Raw genomic sequence first — 17,836 nt, 5'->3', positions numbered from 1 at the left:
GCGTCCCTCTCGAAGGTCGAACGAGCAGGGCGAGGTATCGAAGCAAGCCGTTTCGCGCCAAGCACGAAAACGCAAGCATGGTTCTGGGAGGAAGCGGGGAAGGTAAGGGAAAGAACGACACTTCCCGTTTTAAAATTATATTTGAGTCCCGATATGGTTTGCAAGTTACTAAGTACTGCACCAAAACTGCATCTCGAACACCCACCTCATCTAGGCAGTACTAGGTAGGTAAGAATTAGGATACATCACAATCAAATTAAAAAATCCTTCACATCTTAAATTGACAAAAACGATGGGAAAATAAAATCACTTTCTATTTCATTGTGCACAAAGGAAACAAGCTTGAAGAATAAATAAATAAGGGTGTTGACTTGAATTTCCCAACAGTGCCGAGAGTCAATATGACCAATAACGAGGCTTCAGAACATGTTCTTTATTTTGCTGTGTCTAAAGCATTCAGCCATGTTTGCTAAAATATGTTAGGCAATGCTCTTTGGAAGAATTGACAAAATCCGTTGCTTGGTGACAGGAAGAATGGCGAGAGAGTTTGGCCTGAAGAAAGAAAAATGAATCTAAGTGGGAAGCAAGTTAGAATATAATGGGAAACAAATCATGAACCTTTACCTTTCAAGGAAGAACCGAAGTAAATGTTGTGTGCTTTCAGGAAAGACATTTTGCTTAATGCTATGTTCCAAAGCTATTAAGCAACCATCCAAATTCCAAGTGACCTTTAACGCTTTATCCTCACTCTACAAACACAAAGAGAAAAAAAGAGGAATTTAATAAAATATTACCAGTTTTAAAAATGGTTGCAAAAGAAGCTAAAACATACCTTAATCAAACCTAGGTGAACAAGCAGGGCGTTATTTGTTAGAGCTGAGCGGAATGAATCTCCTTGACTGGCCCACCCATACAAGTGTCTTGACAAAGCTTCACTTGTTTTCAGAGCAACTTGTTGGACATTTGCATTGCTGTGTGTAGATAAGGAGGAAACCTTCATCAGCATGGGCAACATTTTCTCCAAATAACAGTCGTCTGATAAATACTGTAAGAATAATTTGAAGGTCAGTTAGCCAAGAAAGATAATTAAAAAGTTAAACAAAAAATACTAGTTGAAGGAAATACCTTGGCTTCTTGAAGAAGTTTTTCAGAAGTCACAGCCAAGAGTCTTTCACCGGTAGGTGTTTCTAAGAACTGACGCACCGTGCACTGAAAAGAAGGCCCAGATGTGACCATCATCTCCAGAGTTACATGAGAACAAAAACACAAGGATCATTCAGCTCATACCTGTTGCACTGGAATAGGTGGAGGAGCCTGGACTTCTCCATGGCCATCAGCATTATCTTCATCTTTGTCATCCTCATCTTCCTCTTCCTCTTCATCTTCCTCCTCCTCATTTTCATTCTCATCTCCTGATACTTCATCCTCATCAACACCTTCATCATCCCTTAAATAGGAAAAGCAGGTGTAATGAAAACTGAATAGATCACAGAAAAGAGCCTAACATGCTTATCTATTAATGAGTGTAAGCAATAACATACTCTAGACTTAAAATATCTTCTTGGTGACCAGAACCTTGTAGCACCTCACAAATTTGTTCACATCCTTCATCACCAAATTGGTTTCCATCCAAGTCCACCTTCTTTAAGTTCTTCTTGTTGGCCAGGGCATTAACAACAGCAAGACCTCCAGACAGGCCTATTTCATTACAACTTAAATAGACTTCCTAGATAGATAAAAAAACGAAGGAAAAGAGAAAGGCAACACTTAACTAGATTAAAAACAATTAAAAGTTAGTAAGCAGAAGATACGGAAAAAAAAATTACCTCAAGTTGTGTGTGCTTTTCTGTAAGAGCTTCAGCAATGAACTGAGCTCCTTTTGTTTTTAGCAAGCAGTCTCCAAAGTTCAGGTGACGAAGACCAGGGAGGAAGAGCAAAGCTTTGGAAATTGCTGCAGCACCTCGGGCTGTGAGTGTATTATCATTAAGATTTAAAATTCTGAGATTCGGATTTTGACGTAATCCTTCACTCAATGCTGTTATCCCAACATGATAAATTCCATTCTGAGGCATGGCAACTTCTTCCAAAGTTCCTACAGCCTGAACAAAAAATTAATTTCAGTCTTAGTTAGATTTGGACGGATTTGGAGGTGAAAAGAAGAAACAAAAAACACTGCTGATTTAACTTTACAGAAGATATGACTTACCTTAAAAACTTCTGCAAGAGCTGTAGCACCTTCATTTTCTAGTCGGTTCCTGCCAGCAATAAATACTCTCAAACCTAAACCCTTTTCTCCAGCTGCCTGAGCATTTTTGTGACAGTCAAGCAAAGCTTTTGCAAGCATCTGAAAAATAAAATAAAAAAGTAAATAAAAATCTGTTTAACTTAATAATTAAAATATATGACACAGTTCAGAAAGTTTATTTGATCATCACCTTGCCACCGGATATTCCTAGCCCATTGTTGTTCAGTCGTAACTCCTGGAGAGAATAGCAAGGTGGTGAGCGAAGTAATGTAGCTAATCCTTCCACACCAATTGGTCCAAAAGCATTATCACTTAAATCAAGCTCAATAAGGCGGGCCTGAGCTGTCATGAGTCCAGTTCCAAGAGCTTGCAGAGCTTTTGGGATTTCTGTTTTCATTCGCCCAGTGAACATGTCCTTCCACAAAGCACGCTTCAGCTCTGGGTGTGTTTCAAGTCCCTTCGCTATTGCCTTGGATGCTTCCACACCCAAAGTGTTGCCTTCCAAATTCAGGAATGTAAGGTCAGAGCACTTGGACATTGCCTCCAACACTTCTTTAGCTGCAAAGAAATAGAAGAAAACGTCCCATTGAGTCCACAATAACACATTACACATTGATAGAAGGGTTAACAAAGGGCTGGACATAACGCGTCAAATCGACAGCTATCACCTTGGGTCTACAGTGCTTGGAATTAAAATCGGCGAGAGTAATAGGCCAATGACATTCGAAACTAAAACCACGCAAAACTTGAAAATGACGGCAACAGAACGAAGTAAGAAACATACAGAACATAACCTACCGTCATCTTCGGAGTCCAACTTTAGACCCTTTCCTTGAAAAGACACTCCACTGGACTCCACACGAGTGGCTGCTAGACGCAGCACCACATCATCGAGGTCATTCATCGCGACAGGCATAAGGATGCCAGACAAATAAATACACCAATGTAAATAAATAAACAAATTCAATGTGATCAGAACAGCACAGAAAGCCCCGCTGCAGCAGCCCGCCGATATCGATTTTTGAATCTTCTGCGTAGTTGCGGCACTGCCACACCCTGCAATGAATATCGCAGGACATAAATGAGTTTCGACAATAGTGTTAGGGAGAACATATGGCCTCTTAGATAAAAATATTGCTATCGAATTAATTTTGAATGATTTTGGGCTTAAAAATAAAATTTATAATCGACATTTATATCGATAGCAAAGTACTTTTCACATAGTTTGTGAGGTTGGTGCACCTCACTTTAATTTCGTTAAACCGGTTGTCGTTTCCGGTTCCTTTAGCATCCACATGCTGGCTGAGTTCGTAGGTGGCGGTGGCGTGGAGTAGCGTGGAGTGGTGGTGTTGATATTTAGGAACGAGCGTTGACCACGCTGTTGCCATTAGTTTGCATTTTAGAACATGTTGTAAAACAACAAGGGCAAAATGGTAAGCATTTAAGATCAACGTTATATTGGTTATGTTTCTGAACCGTTTAGCGCCGCGCCGCATCTGCCTGGCCTGGCTTGGTTGGGAAGTTACGACTTCGCTCAGCTCTTGCCTCACGTGGTTGCTCAATGCGTCTTCTAAATTATTATTGGACGGGCGCTCCTTTCTTTAGTTGACCCGTGGTCTGATGTGAGGAATTATTTTAGAAACGTTGTGTGGTGTCAGACGTCTTTGTAGCTAATCGTTTCTAACCAACCGAGGTTCGTCCCTCTTTAGATCAGTCTTAAGTGTGTTTTCTAACCTCCTCCTCACGCGTCGTCTTCACACGCTATTGTGGAATTTTGAAGGACCGCAGATTTGTGCACTTTACCATCACTTTAGTCCCCTGTACAGTTTACTCAGCTAAAATTAACTCTGTAGCATTCTGGCTCAATTTTGTTGTAATTTTTCTCCTGGCAGTTATCTACGATTTTCCTCTTTTTATCATTATGCATTAACTACGTTTGCAGGGTACTTAATCCTTTTAACATTCGTTCGTTTGTTTGTTTGTTTGTCTTCAGCAACCCATGTATGTGCTCTATGAGCATGCCGCAGGCTATGCCCTGTTCTCCGTCAAGGAGTTCGAGGAGGTTGGCATGCTGCTTCCTCAGGTGGAAGCATCAGTGACAGAGTTGAGTCGATTCAACAGCATCATAAAGCTCGTAGGCTTTTCTCCCTTCAAGAATGCTCTTGCAGCCCTGGAGAATGTCAATGGAGTCTCTGAAGGTAAGGCTGTTGTAAAACTGCTAGGCCTGATATGCTGATCATTTTTCTTGACATTCTCTGGTTTCATCTGAGCCCAGGGCGGTCAAATCTAACATTCAATCGAAATTTTGGGTGCCTATCTCCTTGGAGATGAAAGTTGTGCACATATTGAAATTAAGTCATCCTGCTTATAATATTTTTACCTCTAGCTATTAATTAATTAAATAATTAATTCCTTAAGAATTGCAGAAAAATATTAGTTTGCATGCCTTGCTGGAGCCCGGGTTGGCACATCTTGTGTTCTGTGTTACTCTATTAAAGCCTTCCTTTTTCTAATTTTCACATTTGAGTTTGAATCTGCTTAGTTTTCTAGCATTATGTTTGAAAACACATTTTTATTTGAATGGATTGCAAGTCTGAGAAAGGCTGTGTACTCACCATGAGCCATTGACCTTCCTGAACTTTGCTAAATTAATTGGGCATCTTTGAGTTGGGATCAGCTTACAATGATTCCAATGATAAAATGTCGGACACGACTTTTTTTGTTATTGTTGGTTTGCAAGCACTAGCTGGTCTTTGGCATGAGCCTCTGGCCATCCTGAACCTTGCTAAACTAAATGGGCATGTTTGAGTTGGGGTCAGCTTACAATGACTCCAATGATAAAATGTCGGATATACTTCCTTCCATTGACAACTGTTCCAAATATGAAAGGCAGAAAATTGATTTTAGGATATTGAGAGGGGTTGCGTGATTGATTGATTGATTGATTGATTGAGAGGGGTTGCGTGATTGATTGATTGATTGATTGATTTTTTGTTTCAGGCATTATGCATGATGATCTCAAGGTGTTCCTGCAGACCCACATCATGAAGCCCAAAAAGGTTCAGCTGGGTGTGAGTGATCCCAAGCTTGGTGCGAGCATTAATGAGATTTTAGGCATTTCCTGCACTCACATTGGTGTTGTCCCTGAAATAATTCGAGGTAATTTGTTCATTACTTGCTTTGATTCTGATCCTGCTTTGATTTCTTATCCATGATTTCACTCTCACTTAAATATTTTTCTCTAGGTATCCGTTTCCACTTCCACAATTTAGTGAAAGGATTCACTGGCAAGTCTTCTGGTATTGCTCAACTTGGTTTGGGACATGCCTACTCAAGATCTAAAGTGAAGTTTAATGTTAACCGAGTTGACAACATGATCATTCAGAGTATTGCGTTGTTGGACCAGCTTGACAAAGATGTTAACACCTTCTCTATGAGGATACGGTACTTGCCTCATTTAAGATACAAGTTGTATGTGCAGTCAATTTTCTAAGCTTTTCTAATATATATATTGTTTTGTTTTTTTCCCCCAGTGAGTGGTACTCTTATCACTTCCCAGAGCTTGTCAAGATTGTACCAGAGAATTACTTGTATGCTAAAACTGCCAGATTTATCAAGAACCGCAAAGACTTAACTGAAGAAAGTTTAGAGGGGTTGGAGGAAATTGTTATGGATAGTTCCAAGGCTCAGGCTATTCTAGATGCAGCCAAGATGTCAATGGGTTAGTATTTTCCTCCCTCATTTATCTTATTTTGACTTGAGGAAATGATGATAAAATAAGCTTTGATTTTTGTGATAGTGTTGTAAGTACAACCCAGATCCTCAAATGTCAAATTTTATTTCAGCAAGTAAACACTTTCTTCTTCTCTTGCTCATTGCATTCCTCTAAATTTTTAGGTATGGACATCTCACCTGTGGATCTGCTCAACATTCAAACATTTGCTTCTCGTGTGGTATCTCTAGCCGACTACAGACAGGAAATGGCTTCCTATTTAAGAGTGAAGATGGAGAGTGTGGCACCAAATCTTGCATGCCTTGTTGGAGATCAAGTCGGAGCTAGGCTGATTTCTCATGCTGGTTCGCTCACTAACCTTGCCAAGTATCCTGCTTCCACTGTTCAAATCTTGGGAGCTGAGAAGGCACTTTTCAGGTTGGTAGAATGGTCTTGCTTGGATTTCCCCATGTTAAGTTTTTATGTTCAAAGCTGTAATACGTATCTTGCTATTTTCAGAGCGCTAAAGACACGCAGTAACACCCCTAAGTATGGTCTCATCTACCACTCTACCTTTATTGGCCGAGCATCATCTACAAATAAAGGGAGGATTTCTCGCTATTTGGCCAACAAATGTTCCATTGCATCAAGAATTGATTGCTTCTCAGACAACCCTACCCATGTGTTTGGAGAGCATCTCAGACAACAAGTGGAAGACAGACTCAAGTTTTATGACTCTGGAGATATTCCCAAGAAAAATATTGATGTTATGAAAGAAGCCCTTCAGGAAGTTCTGGAGGCTAAACCTTCAGTTGAGGTAAATTACAGTAGTTTGTCTATACCAAATAATGCTGGCCTAGTTTATTGTGTTGTGCTTAATTTTGTATCTCACCAATGTTTGTGTACTTCCAGGAGGTTACATCTGAGAAGAAAAAGAAAAAGGACAAGAAGCGAAAGTTTTCAGAAACAGAGAATGGAAATGGTGTTACAAATGGTGATGGTGGTCACAGTTTAAATGGTGAAGAGCCCAAGAAGAAGAAAAAGAAGAAGAAGTCCAAGAGTGAAGATTGATTTATCTAGGTTTTATAGCAAAAGTGCTGTTTTCTTTTTATTTTTCAGGACATAAAATGCCATTTTTTAAGAGTCATGTTTCAGAAATGCACTACATTTGGCTGTTCATTCCTCTAAAGCTATGTTGTGATTTAAGTGAATCAAGTATTGGGATTCCAGTTTAAAGTTTATTATAAATATCTCCATTATTTACCCTCAGATCCTGCCATGTGATTTGCCCCGTTTGTTATGTTGTTTGATTGCTACTTCTTGTAATGTATTGTCCATACATTTGTGGGAGTGAGTAATTTACTACTTGAGTTGTTGTGAACATGTGACAAAACCAATAAATTTATCAGTGTGTTTCGTTCATGGCTGTTCCTACAAATTAGTACTTGAATTATTTTCACAAAAGTTTATTTATATAATGTACACAATCTAGTTCTTCAACATTGACATTCCTATTAAAATCACAGTTGTCGGTAAGTTAGCACAGTGTTCAAGACCACTTAAACTTGCTTCTTGCCTTATGTCTATATCCAAAACCTGAGAATTTTGGTTAAACAGTTATGTACAAAGTAAACTGGGGCATTTTGGAACGCTCCATGTACTAGAGCAGTGTCAATTAGGATCATTCACCTGAACTCGGCTGAAGAGAGCCTTGTGTAAGCAAAGGATTCCTTGCCACTGATACGAATTTTTAATTGAATAGATCCTGATGCATTGAAGCGTCTCATTCTGACAGTAAGGTCCCATAAATTAAACAGTCTTTGATTCCGTCGCAAGACCAAGACGCACTCGTTTTAAAGCTCGTTGTGTGAGTACTCTGTCGTTGCCCTTATATCCTCTTCGTGGAATTCCGCGCACGATTCCTTGGGGTGGTATTTCGCCGAGCAGTTGTGGTCTTCTACTGCTGCATTGTACAGTTTCCAGAAAGGCGTCTCATTGTTGCCAGACATGAACCATGCAGCGACCATGCTGTAAAAGAAGGCATTACTGTAGTTGGAATTTGCTCGCCCTCAACAAAGTCAGCAACGATAGAGTAAAAGAAGCCAGTTGTCACCTTGAGAGTTTGGTGACGCCCGGCTTGATGCCGGCCCCCTTGCCGGGCTGGTCGTGCTGGTTCACGACGCACAACACGTAGGCGCCGCACTGGGGCACCTTCGTCGAGTACCGGTAGGCCCTGTACACGCGCAGCACGGGCTCCACCACCTCGCCGTTGAGAGTGTCGGAGAGCTTGTTCTCGATGTCGGCGGAAGACAGGGCTACGATGCTCATACCCTTACTCTGGCCCAGCCTCAGCACCTCCTGAAAGCACACAGAAGACAGAAGATGAGCAAACTGTTGGAGGGGTTGCGGACTTCCCCTGCGCCCCGGCGCGACGCGGCTGCGTGTGATGGGTTGCCTACGTCACCGGCGCCGACTCAAATGGCTCCATGCGTGAACCGGCACCGGCTGGCGGGCGGTATTGAATCAGTTTATGAAATTTTTCGGACCTTTGTGGCGTCAAAGAGGGCGTCCAAAATCAAAACCGACCGCGAGTGAAACTGGCAAAGACGTATACACCGCCCTCCAGTGTCGGTCAGGCGGGCCGTTCGGGCCGTTCGGGCCGTTGCGTTGGCTGCCCTGCTACCTTACCTGAACGTAGGCGACGGCGGGCTTGATGTAGGTAGCAGCGTTCACTTTGAGGCCAAAGTGCCTCTTGAAGACGGCGTTGGCGAGCAGCGACAGCGACTCGGCGGGGCGACTGGGGTCGAAGTGGGTGGCTTTGGGGTAGCCCTGAGCCTTGAGGAAGCTGTTGCCGACAAACTGGGCCGTCGTCATGTACCTGCAACGCAAACTGGATCAGTCGTGGCTCGGGGTTCAACTCCGGTCGCAGCCCTCGTTTCGCGACGCCCCCGCGACGCCATTGCAGGTCGGAGCGGACGCTGACGCGGCCCGCCGTTCCCGCCACGCGCGGCGCTCGCGAACAAAAGGGTCATGAAGTAAGGGGCATGCAGGCTGGCGGGCTACACGGGCGGGCTGGCCCAAGGGCTGGCCATGCCTGAAGGCAGCGCAACGTGGCGCCATTGTAGACTCGGTGGGCCTGGATGGCCTGCTGACTGATTCCGCGATTCCGTACAGTGATGTGAGGGATGTTCCTCACACTTGTCAGCACAGCTACAGTCGTTTTTCTCCGACTTGTCACGGTCGCGGCCACGGTCCGGTCGTCCGTTGCGGTGGATCCAGGAAACGTCTCAAGCGAGCCTCGAGGCACTCAAGGGGTGGGGGAAAGCAATAACTGCGCAACTGTAACGCTACAGGACCTCACTGGGCCAAACTGTGCCCTGCCCCCCCCCCCCTCGTGGGCAAGCTTCGGAAAAGTTTCCTCCTGCCGTGTTCGCAAGCACGCGCCGCGAATCCGCGAAGAGCACGTCCTCAGCCTCAGGCGGTCCCAGGCCACGTTTGCTGCCGAAAAACACGACCCGGCGACCACGGCGCCACGGCCACGCCTAGCGGCATGGCGCTGCGGCACGGCGCTGCGGCCGCGGCCGGGGTCATTGTCTCCGCGCGTCGTGGAGGAGCACGTCGAGCACGTCGAGCACCTCGCGACACCTTGTGGCGGCAGGGCGGAGGCGGCAGGCAATTCAATTGCGTAGCTGCGTAGCCACCGAGAGAGGTGTGGGTGGGTGCCTTGCAGTGCCTTGCAGTGCCTCGGCGCCTTGTCCCGTTGTGTCACAGTGTCGCGCTGCCTGGCGGCGCGGCGCGGTGTGGAGTGCCGAGTGGGGCTGAAGCCCGGGGCTAAAGCCCGGCGTCGTGGGCGTATCGCCGGCCTGTCACACACTTGCCGCACCGGCATCGCACCGCGCTATCAAACCGCCAAACTACAAATTCTGCGAGATTAGCGTGACGGCCGGATGACCCGCCCCCGCTGGGTAGGCAGCCCGGCGACCGCAGCCTCTTCCTCCCTCCCAACCCCTCCCCTTCCACCCGGCCAAGCCGGCAGGTTTGTCGGTCACACTTGGACTTTGGACGACTTGGAAGTATACACGTAGTAAACCTGTTGCCTCCGGACTTCGGACAACTCCGGAGCGGACGGGACGGTGCCATCCACGGCAGCGACGGGGCGGGCTATTTCAGGAAACAGGATCATCGAGACGCGTTGCGTTGCGTCGTGTTGCGCTGCAGCGGGCGGGGCGGGGCGGGGCGGGGCGGGGCGGGGCGGGGCGGGGCGCCACCTCTCCCGGCGTGAGCCTTCGCGACTCACGCGGCGCACGGCGCACGCAGACCTCGGTTGAGTGACCTGAGGTACCGGGTACCCGCCGTGGCCCCAGTGCTACCGGCGCTACCGGCGCCAGAAGCGCGGAGGGCAGCGGCAATCGCAGCCGCCTGACTCCAAGGGATCGTTTGGTTGCTCTGTCTCTCTCGCACTCATGGGAGCGCCCCGTGAGTGCGAGAGAGACAGAGCGACGAAAGGATCCTCCGGAGTCTGACGGAAGACAACCCGCAGCCGCCGGCCGCGGGCGTCCGCACCCCGCAGCGAGCACGACTTCCCCCGCGACGATTTCGACGAGAGCTTCAACAGGCCCCAGAGCCCTGGGTTTAGTCCTTGGCTGCGCTTGGCCCAGTGGGTGAGCCACAATGGGTCAACCAGGTTGCTTCCAGAGAGGACGGGGTCCTCTCTGGTCGCTTCCGCAGGGACCGCATGCAGGGACGCTGCGACATCGACGCGATCGACGCCGAGGCGCACCCCTCTGCTAATGGCCCCAGGTGGCAGCGCGGCAGCGCGGCAGGCCGAGCTTGGCCGATCGTGTGTCCAAGTCGAAACGTTCCAATTAGGAAGAAGAGCCAACAACCTCGACGAGGCTGAGGCTGCGAGGCTGTGCGAGGCTGTGCGAGGCGCCCCGTGTCGTCCACCCCAGCCGGACACGTCGGACACGCCCACTTTGGCCTAAGCGGGATCCACAATTTGCCGAAGCTAGCCGAGGCGGCTGCTGGCTGGCCGGCCAGCATCATTGTGGCCATTCTTCGCGGTACTCACTCCGCGAAACTGCGAGCCATTCCGTCCGAGGGGGCGACCACGTTCGATGTTTAGGGACACAAGAGTTTTCGCAAGATTTCGTCCAATTTTACGCCTAAAATCTGCTTGTTTTTGTTTTTTGGCTTTCTGGGGAAAGATTTCGGATTTCTAGAGATTTCAAGGGATCCAGGGGATACAGGATTTCTCGAGTGGTTGCCCCCTCGATTCCGTCGCACGAGTGTTCCGTCCAAAAAGCCTCGCAAAGCCTCGCAAACCTCTTTGTCGTCGAGGTTGCACGTCGAAGCGTGCGCCTCGCGCCGCAACTTGAAAGGGTGGCAATGGAAGGCCATTCGCGTTATCAGGGCCATCGCCAAAGTGGCATCACAACAGGTGTTGACGCGAGCCAGTGGCCAGCCTGCAGTCTGCTGCAGCTGATTCCCTTTTCGCCAAAACTCCCTGCGACCGCGCGGCATGGAGTTGGCAGGGAGTAGCGCGGGGAGGGGGGAGTGGTTGCGTCAGGTGGGGTCAGTGACCACGCGTCACTTGTGACGTCATACGCGGCAGAGAAAAGAGGGGGGGGAGCTGTGCGAACTATTAGTGTATCAACCTATCATTCCACTTCGAAACGATAGAAAAATAGGCCTGTGCGGTATTCCCTAGCCTTGGGTTGCCGTCCTGCCGGTAACCCGCCCGCCCTCTCGCCCTGTGCGTGCGATTGACCTTGGCCGTGGCCGTCGTGGCCGTGGCCGTGTGCTCACCTGGCTTGAGTGGCCGGGTCCGCGACGCGCTTCACCCACTCGGCCACGAAGCTGGACAGCGACTTAATCCAGCGGCGACGGAAGGACGCGTTCTCCAGCGACGCGAAGATGCGCTCGGTCTGGAAGCGGCCCGTCTCGGGGTCCGTGAACAGCTTGAGCAGAGCGCCGAGCCCGGAGTTGGCCCAGAGCGTGCGGCCCAGCTCCGACTCGGAGAAGTGCTCCCACATGTCGTACAGCTTGTCCAGGAAGGGTGGCAGCAGCGTGGACTTGTGGCTGTGCACGTGGTGGCCCTGGTGGCCGTCCGTGATGACGTCGTCCTCGTGGTGGCTGTGGCCCGCCGCGCCGAGGCCCTGCATCAGCAGCGGCAGGGCGTTCAGCAGGCCTTCCCCGGCCTGGCCGCCGCCCTGGCCGCCGAGCACGGACGACGCCACTCCCATGAGCGCGCCCCAGTCCATGGAGCCATCCTGCTGCTTGCCGCCGACATCGTTGTTGTTGACGTCCACGTCGTTGTCCGCGGCCTCATCGTCGCCGGACTTGGTGAAGATGTCCATCATGTGGCCGATGATGGCCGGGTCCAGCCCGCCGGCGCCACCCCTACCGCCTCCCAGCATGGAACCCACGCCCGAGAGGATTTCGGCCATGCCCCCCGCTTTGCCGGCAGCCAGCATGTCGCCGAGCTGGCCGCCGTCGGACAAGCTCTGGAGGAGGCCGCCGACTCCCGCGAGGACCTGCGCGCCGCCACCGGTGCCCCCCTCGCCGCCGTCCATGGAGTCCTGCAGCATCTGCTTGGCCATGTCCAAGAAGGGCATGCCCTCCTCGGCGTCGTGGGCGGCACAGCATGCGCCCAGCGCCACCAGCAGCAACACGTTGACGCGCATCTTGGGGTTGGCGACGAGCACCTGCGCTTGACCGCTACGCACGCCTGCCTACCGCACTACCACACAATCACTTGCAACGCCACGCGACGCCACGCCGTCACTGCCTCGGCACAACTGAGGAGCCCAGCCCGGGGCCCACCGCCGATGTTGCCGCCGGCCCGAGCCCGCCGCGCCGACGCCGAGCCTGCCTCCTATCCAGGCCTCACCTGTAACGGGACCGCGAGGCGGGGCGTGGCGGGGCGTGGCGGGGCGTGGCGGAGGGGGAATCTCCGGTGTGCTCCGCTCCGCCATGAGCCGAGGCGAGGAGGACGACCAGGGGAGCCAGGCTGAGCATTCCAGCGGGCGAGACAGCTTTGCCGCCCTGCCTCGCCGTCGCTGCTGCGGTTGCTGCTGTGCTGCTGTGCCCACGGAACCCGGGGAAGGTCATTCACTTTATTTTCCCGGACCAAAGTGTCGAGCAGAGTGGGTTTCGGTTTCGACTTGGCGCTGCCATTTCAGGTGACGAAAGGGAGGCGCGAGGCAGTGCGGACCGTCATTGGCGCTACCGCCGCAGTGCGTCAGTTACGTCTCCAGGCAGTCTGTGTGCGCTTAGCCATAAAGTGAGGCATCCTGGGAGGACTGGTAAACTACGAAGTCGGCACTGATACTTTGGCGGCGGCGAGTCAAGAGCCTCTCGTGCCGGCCCGGCCGCGGGCCGTGCCCGCCTTGCCGGCCAACGTGGCTCGTCGAAGCAGCCTATCGCAGCGACCGAGCGAGAACATGGCCAGACATGGCGTCGTGGATAAAGTCCGGACCTAAGTTGCGCAATACAGAGCGCACCCCGTTTCACGTATGCAGCCCAGTGACCGTTGCAGCGTCCGAGACGCCCCCGCATGGGATCCGTCGTCCGATATGCGTGGCAAAGTGATCTTCCTTTGGTCTGCATTTCGTCTAGTTTTGGCCCGTTTCAAGACCACATTGGGACAGCGCGCGAAATGCCGGGCGCGCGGCGTAAGAGGTGCATACCTACACAGTGCCGTGAGTAGGATGGGTTGCCTACCCGTGCGGCGCTGCGGGTCAGCAGGATAGGTTGCCTATCCGTGCGGCGCCGTGGGTGCCCCGACCGTACTGTGGATCGGGCAGCAAGATGGGCTGGCGGTGTGGACAAATAGGGTAATAGAAATGTGCATACACTTTCTGGCTTCATTCGTTTATTCCACGCACTCAACACAATACAAGGATATTGTCACATTCCAATATTTATTAGATGTAAAAGGGGCACCTATATTTATGTCTCTCTCTCTATAGACCAAGAAAATGGGATAGGGGCTAGTGCATTGTGTTGAGGAAAAACATCAATTATGTAACAATCTTTTATATGCCTGCTTTTTGAGGAATATTTTATATATATATATGTATATGTACGATATATACTTATGCATGCAGGTAAATATGTTTTTGAAGCCAGAAATGTTACAATTTGAGGGAAATTAAATAGTATCACAGAACTCCATTAAGGATAATTAAAATGGTCATTTACATTGTGGATCTGTGAATCATATTCAGTTTTATGCTTCACACTGACAACATTTTTACATAATCTACAAAAGAGTAGGAAATTAAAAATGTGGAAAGTACAAATGTGTACATTCAACAGCCACAAAAGTGGGATATTTCTCCTAATATATGAGAAGGGAACAAAAATAATACTCAGTTATTTCTTGGAATATACGGCTTAAATCATAAAGTATGGTTTTAAAAGAGCTCAATAAACAGGCAAATGGCTTATACTGACTTAAATAACATCTTTTGCAACACAAATCATAGGAATATGACCACCTATGTGGCTTTGCTGCAGTGAACATCTTGAACTGACTACTGAACCAATGGTTCAGTGCCTTTACCCAGCATCAGAAAAATTAGATGACAAAATGGCTCAGGGATTGCTATTAAGTCATTTAATAATTCGTACTCGGCGAGGTAAAGAACTTGACATATTGAGATGTTAGCTGAAACAAAATTGTATTTTTGTAAAACATTACTCAACCATTGAAAATTTTTGTGCCTAAAATTTATAATATGTTAAGATAAAATCAAGGGGAAGGGGAAGAAGAAGAAACTTACCAGAGGTAGCAATTGCCTACTTGAAGAGCTTTTTAGCATAGCACCATATTTTGAAGAAATATTCATCTTTTTGAAGTAAGGACCCTTTGGCATAGGTTTCAATATCTGCGTCCATGTTGTTCTCACGCATCCATGATGTTGTAGTTTCTGTACTGAAACTGACTGATGGTGTATCTTTATCAGTAGCTTCAGCACGCTCATAATCAGCTGCATCCAAATCTGCATGAAATGCAAACCATGTCATCGATTCAATTATTATGTACTGGACAGTAAATAGAATAAACAGAAAACAATGGTTTCCTGTACAAAAAATGTAAAAAAAAATCACGAACCAGATGGTTTTAAAACCTTGAAGGGTTCTTCGGACTCCAAGGGTTCACTAGACCCTACTTCATTTACAGCAAAGATGCGAATAAGATATTCATGATTTTCCTAAATGAGACAATTGGAGATTTATGTTCAGAAGTTGCGTTCAAAAATACAACTAGCAGAGTACCACAGTAGAGTCTTACTTGGAGATCTTTGATGTTCAATTTTTGCACATCAGCCTTGACACGCCCAACTTCCATCCACATGGTTTTTCTTGTGTCTCGGATCGCAATTGTATATCCAGTCAATGGGGAGCCACCATCAGATTCTGGCGTACCCCATTCGATAACAACTGCATAAGGACCAACTGCCAGTATTTCCAATGGTGCAGTTGGAGGAGATGGTGGAGCTACTCAGAGAAAAATGACATTAATATTTGGTAAACTAGTGCAGTATAATTTCTTCTTTAAGCACATAAACCAGTAGTTTATGAAAGGCTGACCCAGCCATGAACTTACTTGCATGAGTTTTCAATTGGATTCGATCTGTTGATGCTGGTGGGCTCAGACCTACTGAATTTTCAGCCAAGACCCGGAATGTGAACTCTGACTTTTCCTTCAGGTTTTCACAGCAATACTGAGTGCAGCTTGGTTCCAATGTGGCCATTTTAACCCATTTTTGGCTTCCTGCATCCTGGCGCTCAACAATGTATCCTGGGAAAAAGGTTTTTGTTTGGTTGGGAAGAGTTCAATGCAGGAGTTTTGACGCTTAAAAAAAAAATACCCTCCCCAAAAAATAAAAAGTTTGTTACCTGTAAGATCAGTGCCTCCGAGGTTTTCTGGAGGTCCCCACTGTAGCGTTACACTGCGGCTAGTTATGTCTATCACAGTAAGATTTGTTGGTGCCGAAGGGGATGCTAAAAGTAAATGATAAATTATCAGAATATTTCAAATGAATCAACACAGATTTCCGTTTTATGTAGCAGCAGACAGATAACTATTCTAATATATATATACTGTATATATAAATGAAAAATAATAATAAGAGAGCTGGATTAAGAGGCACTGCAAGCAAAAGCAGCAAAGCTGATGCATGCACCTGCAGCTAATCTAATACATACCCTTTTTCTCTTCTAATACGATAGGCCTTACAGGAAGATATACCATTGGTCGAGGGGGAAGCTTCACTCTCGGTTTGATGTCTTTAGGCTTTTGATATTTCTGTACTGTCACGCTTTCTGAGGAACCAGGAGGCCAGACTTTACTAGATTTTGAGCTAATTGTTTCCACAGCATCCTTTTCCTGCTTTTCTGGCTGTGATGCTTCTTTAGTTGATCCAGATCCACTCACAGGGAAAAAGGTAAGGATGGTTCTCAAATCCTCTTCAGTGACATTCTTTAATTTTGAAGCATCAATAGATTTACCCGGGGGGGCTTTATTCCTATTGACCTCATACTCAGACGCAAAAGAATCTTTCCGATTCTCTATCACCAAATATGAAGGTGACAGTTCAGTTGTGACAGGGAGACTAAGGGATACTGCCAGAGCCTCTTGTTCTGAAGTGAGCAAAGATCCACTGGAAGCCTTTCTTGCCGAGAAGTCAATAGAAAGAGTCCTTTGATGTGGAACCAAGTGGGAGAGTTCATCTGAACTGTCAAGGTTCAAAGCAGGGGTGGATGGCCTAGGTGAGACTGATGGAGAGAAGCTTTGAGGGAAAGAGGGTGATGGCGATCGGGCTGGGAGGGAACTGAGAGCTGGAGTCAATAAACTTGCGGGAACTCCTGTATCTCTAGATGCCCCTGGAACTACAAGAGATGGGCGTGGAGCAGGAGTGGGTGGAAAAGACAAAGGCTTGTGACGAGGCTTAGGGGATGGCAGTGTAATAGTTGGGATTTCCTCTTCATTATTTGGAGCTTCCTCCACTTGTACTCTTGTTTTGGACGGCTGGCCTGTGTTAAAATAGCATGCAAGCAATAATTTTGGCATCAAAGCTTGCGCAGAGCAGTTTCAAGCAGAAACTAATGGCAAAAGCATTATCTTATCTGACAACAGTCTCAAAGGTTTCGCAAAAGCAAGGCTAATCAAAAAATTTTCCTTTTCCTAACAAGGTATATCTATTTCTACTCACTAATCATTTTTCCAGCTGTGATAGGTTCCTCAGGTGCATATGGAGGACCACTGCCAACTATATTAGATGCAGTTACACGGAAATTGTATGGTGTATTCGCTTTCAGACCAGGAACATCAATGAATGTAACTTCCCCAGAGGTGGTTCCAACCTGAAATTTTGAAGTAAATGTTTAGATAGGCTGAAAATAGAAAATAAATCACATTGGAACATATTTTTTTTTTCAATCTATTATATACCTTCTGCCATGCTTTCTTTCCAGCTTCACGCCTTTCAAGAATGTATTCCAAAATTGGTGAACCACCATCACTCTCTGGCGGTTGCCACTTCAATGTAAAGGATGTTTCAGTCATACTTGAAATTTCAAATGGACCTCGAGGAGCAGATGGTTTATCTGAATACAAACATTAAGAATTTAGTGTTCACTTTCATACTATAATTAAAAAACAATAACATACAAATTTTTGTTTTACTCACCAAAGGCACTTCTTGGAGTCACTGGCGGACTTTCAAGAGGTTCTGACAGTCCAACAGGATTTTGAGCAAAGACTCTGAACATGTATTCTGAGTCTTCCTGAAGCTTTTGCACACAATACAATTGAACATCTTTGTCTACATCAGCAACCTGAAAATGAACACCACATTAGAAAGTGT

The 17,836-nt window shown here is 47.5% G+C and overlaps 4 protein-coding genes across 13 annotated transcripts in view; 1 reads left to right on the top strand and 3 right to left on the bottom strand.

Moving 5' to 3' along the window:
* Positions 1–121: 121 nt before the first annotated feature.
* Positions 122–3,275, bottom strand: LOC117653877 (ran GTPase-activating protein 1). The gene is made up of 10 exons (XM_034399856.1): positions 3,044–3,275; positions 2,436–2,803; positions 2,207–2,344; positions 1,827–2,099; positions 1,542–1,726; positions 1,288–1,447; positions 1,126–1,209; positions 833–1,045; positions 625–749; positions 122–552 (listed from the first exon to the last, which is right to left on the bottom strand). Exons 1-10 carry the CDS (start codon positions 3,159–3,161, stop codon positions 480–482), a joined length of 1,737 nt encoding a protein of 578 aa, XP_034255747.1. The 5' UTR covers positions 3,162–3,275; the 3' UTR covers positions 122–479.
* Positions 3,276–3,520: 245 nt separating this feature from the next.
* LOC117653421 (nucleolar protein 56) lies at positions 3,521–7,377 on the top strand. Its single transcript, XM_034399075.1, has 8 exons — positions 3,521–3,678; positions 4,239–4,443; positions 5,246–5,404; positions 5,491–5,689; positions 5,779–5,966; positions 6,143–6,395; positions 6,477–6,774; positions 6,870–7,377. The coding sequence occupies exons 1-8, from the start codon at positions 3,676–3,678 to the stop codon at positions 7,026–7,028; spliced, it is 1,464 nt and encodes a 487-aa protein (XP_034254966.1). The 5' UTR covers positions 3,521–3,675; the 3' UTR covers positions 7,029–7,377.
* A 30-nt stretch (positions 7,378–7,407) lies between these two features.
* Positions 7,408–12,772, bottom strand: LOC117653420. The gene is made up of 4 exons (XM_034399074.1): positions 11,766–12,772; positions 8,646–8,835; positions 8,071–8,315; positions 7,408–7,985 (listed from the first exon to the last, which is right to left on the bottom strand). The coding sequence occupies exons 1-4, from the start codon at positions 12,641–12,643 to the stop codon at positions 7,811–7,813; spliced, it is 1,488 nt and encodes a 495-aa protein (XP_034254965.1). The 5' UTR covers positions 12,644–12,772; the 3' UTR covers positions 7,408–7,810.
* A 1,044-nt stretch (positions 12,773–13,816) lies between these two features.
* LOC117653215 (titin) overlaps positions 13,817–17,836 on the bottom strand; it is an 84,901-nt gene continuing 80,881 nt past the window's right edge. For 9 of the 10 annotated variants that reach the window (XM_034398723.1, XM_034398726.1, XM_034398725.1 and 6 more), the window contains 10 exons: positions 17,660–17,807; positions 17,422–17,576; positions 17,183–17,333; positions 16,176–17,003; positions 15,867–15,971; positions 15,574–15,768; positions 15,259–15,464; positions 15,079–15,178; positions 14,747–14,965; positions 13,817–14,631 (listed from right to left, as the gene is read on the bottom strand). In XM_034398723.1, the coding sequence (XP_034254614.1) occupies positions 14,763–14,965; positions 15,079–15,178; positions 15,259–15,464; positions 15,574–15,768; positions 15,867–15,971; positions 16,176–17,003; positions 17,183–17,333; positions 17,422–17,576; positions 17,660–17,807 (2,091 nt within the window). In that variant the 3' untranslated portion in view covers positions 13,817–14,631; positions 14,747–14,762. The remainder of the gene's footprint in view (positions 14,632–14,746; positions 14,966–15,078; positions 15,179–15,258; positions 15,465–15,573; positions 15,769–15,866; positions 15,972–16,175; positions 17,004–17,182; positions 17,334–17,421; positions 17,577–17,659; positions 17,808–17,836) is intronic. The other variant, XM_034398729.1, reaches the window with a different exon arrangement.

Source organism: Thrips palmi, unplaced genomic scaffold (assembly GCF_012932325.1).
Source record: "Thrips palmi isolate BJ-2018 unplaced genomic scaffold, TpBJ-2018v1 HiC_scaffold_8, whole genome shotgun sequence".
In the NCBI taxonomy this organism is placed as follows: Eukaryota; Metazoa; Arthropoda; class Insecta; order Thysanoptera; family Thripidae; genus Thrips; species Thrips palmi.
This window is presented reverse-complemented; position numbering and strand designations above follow the sequence as displayed.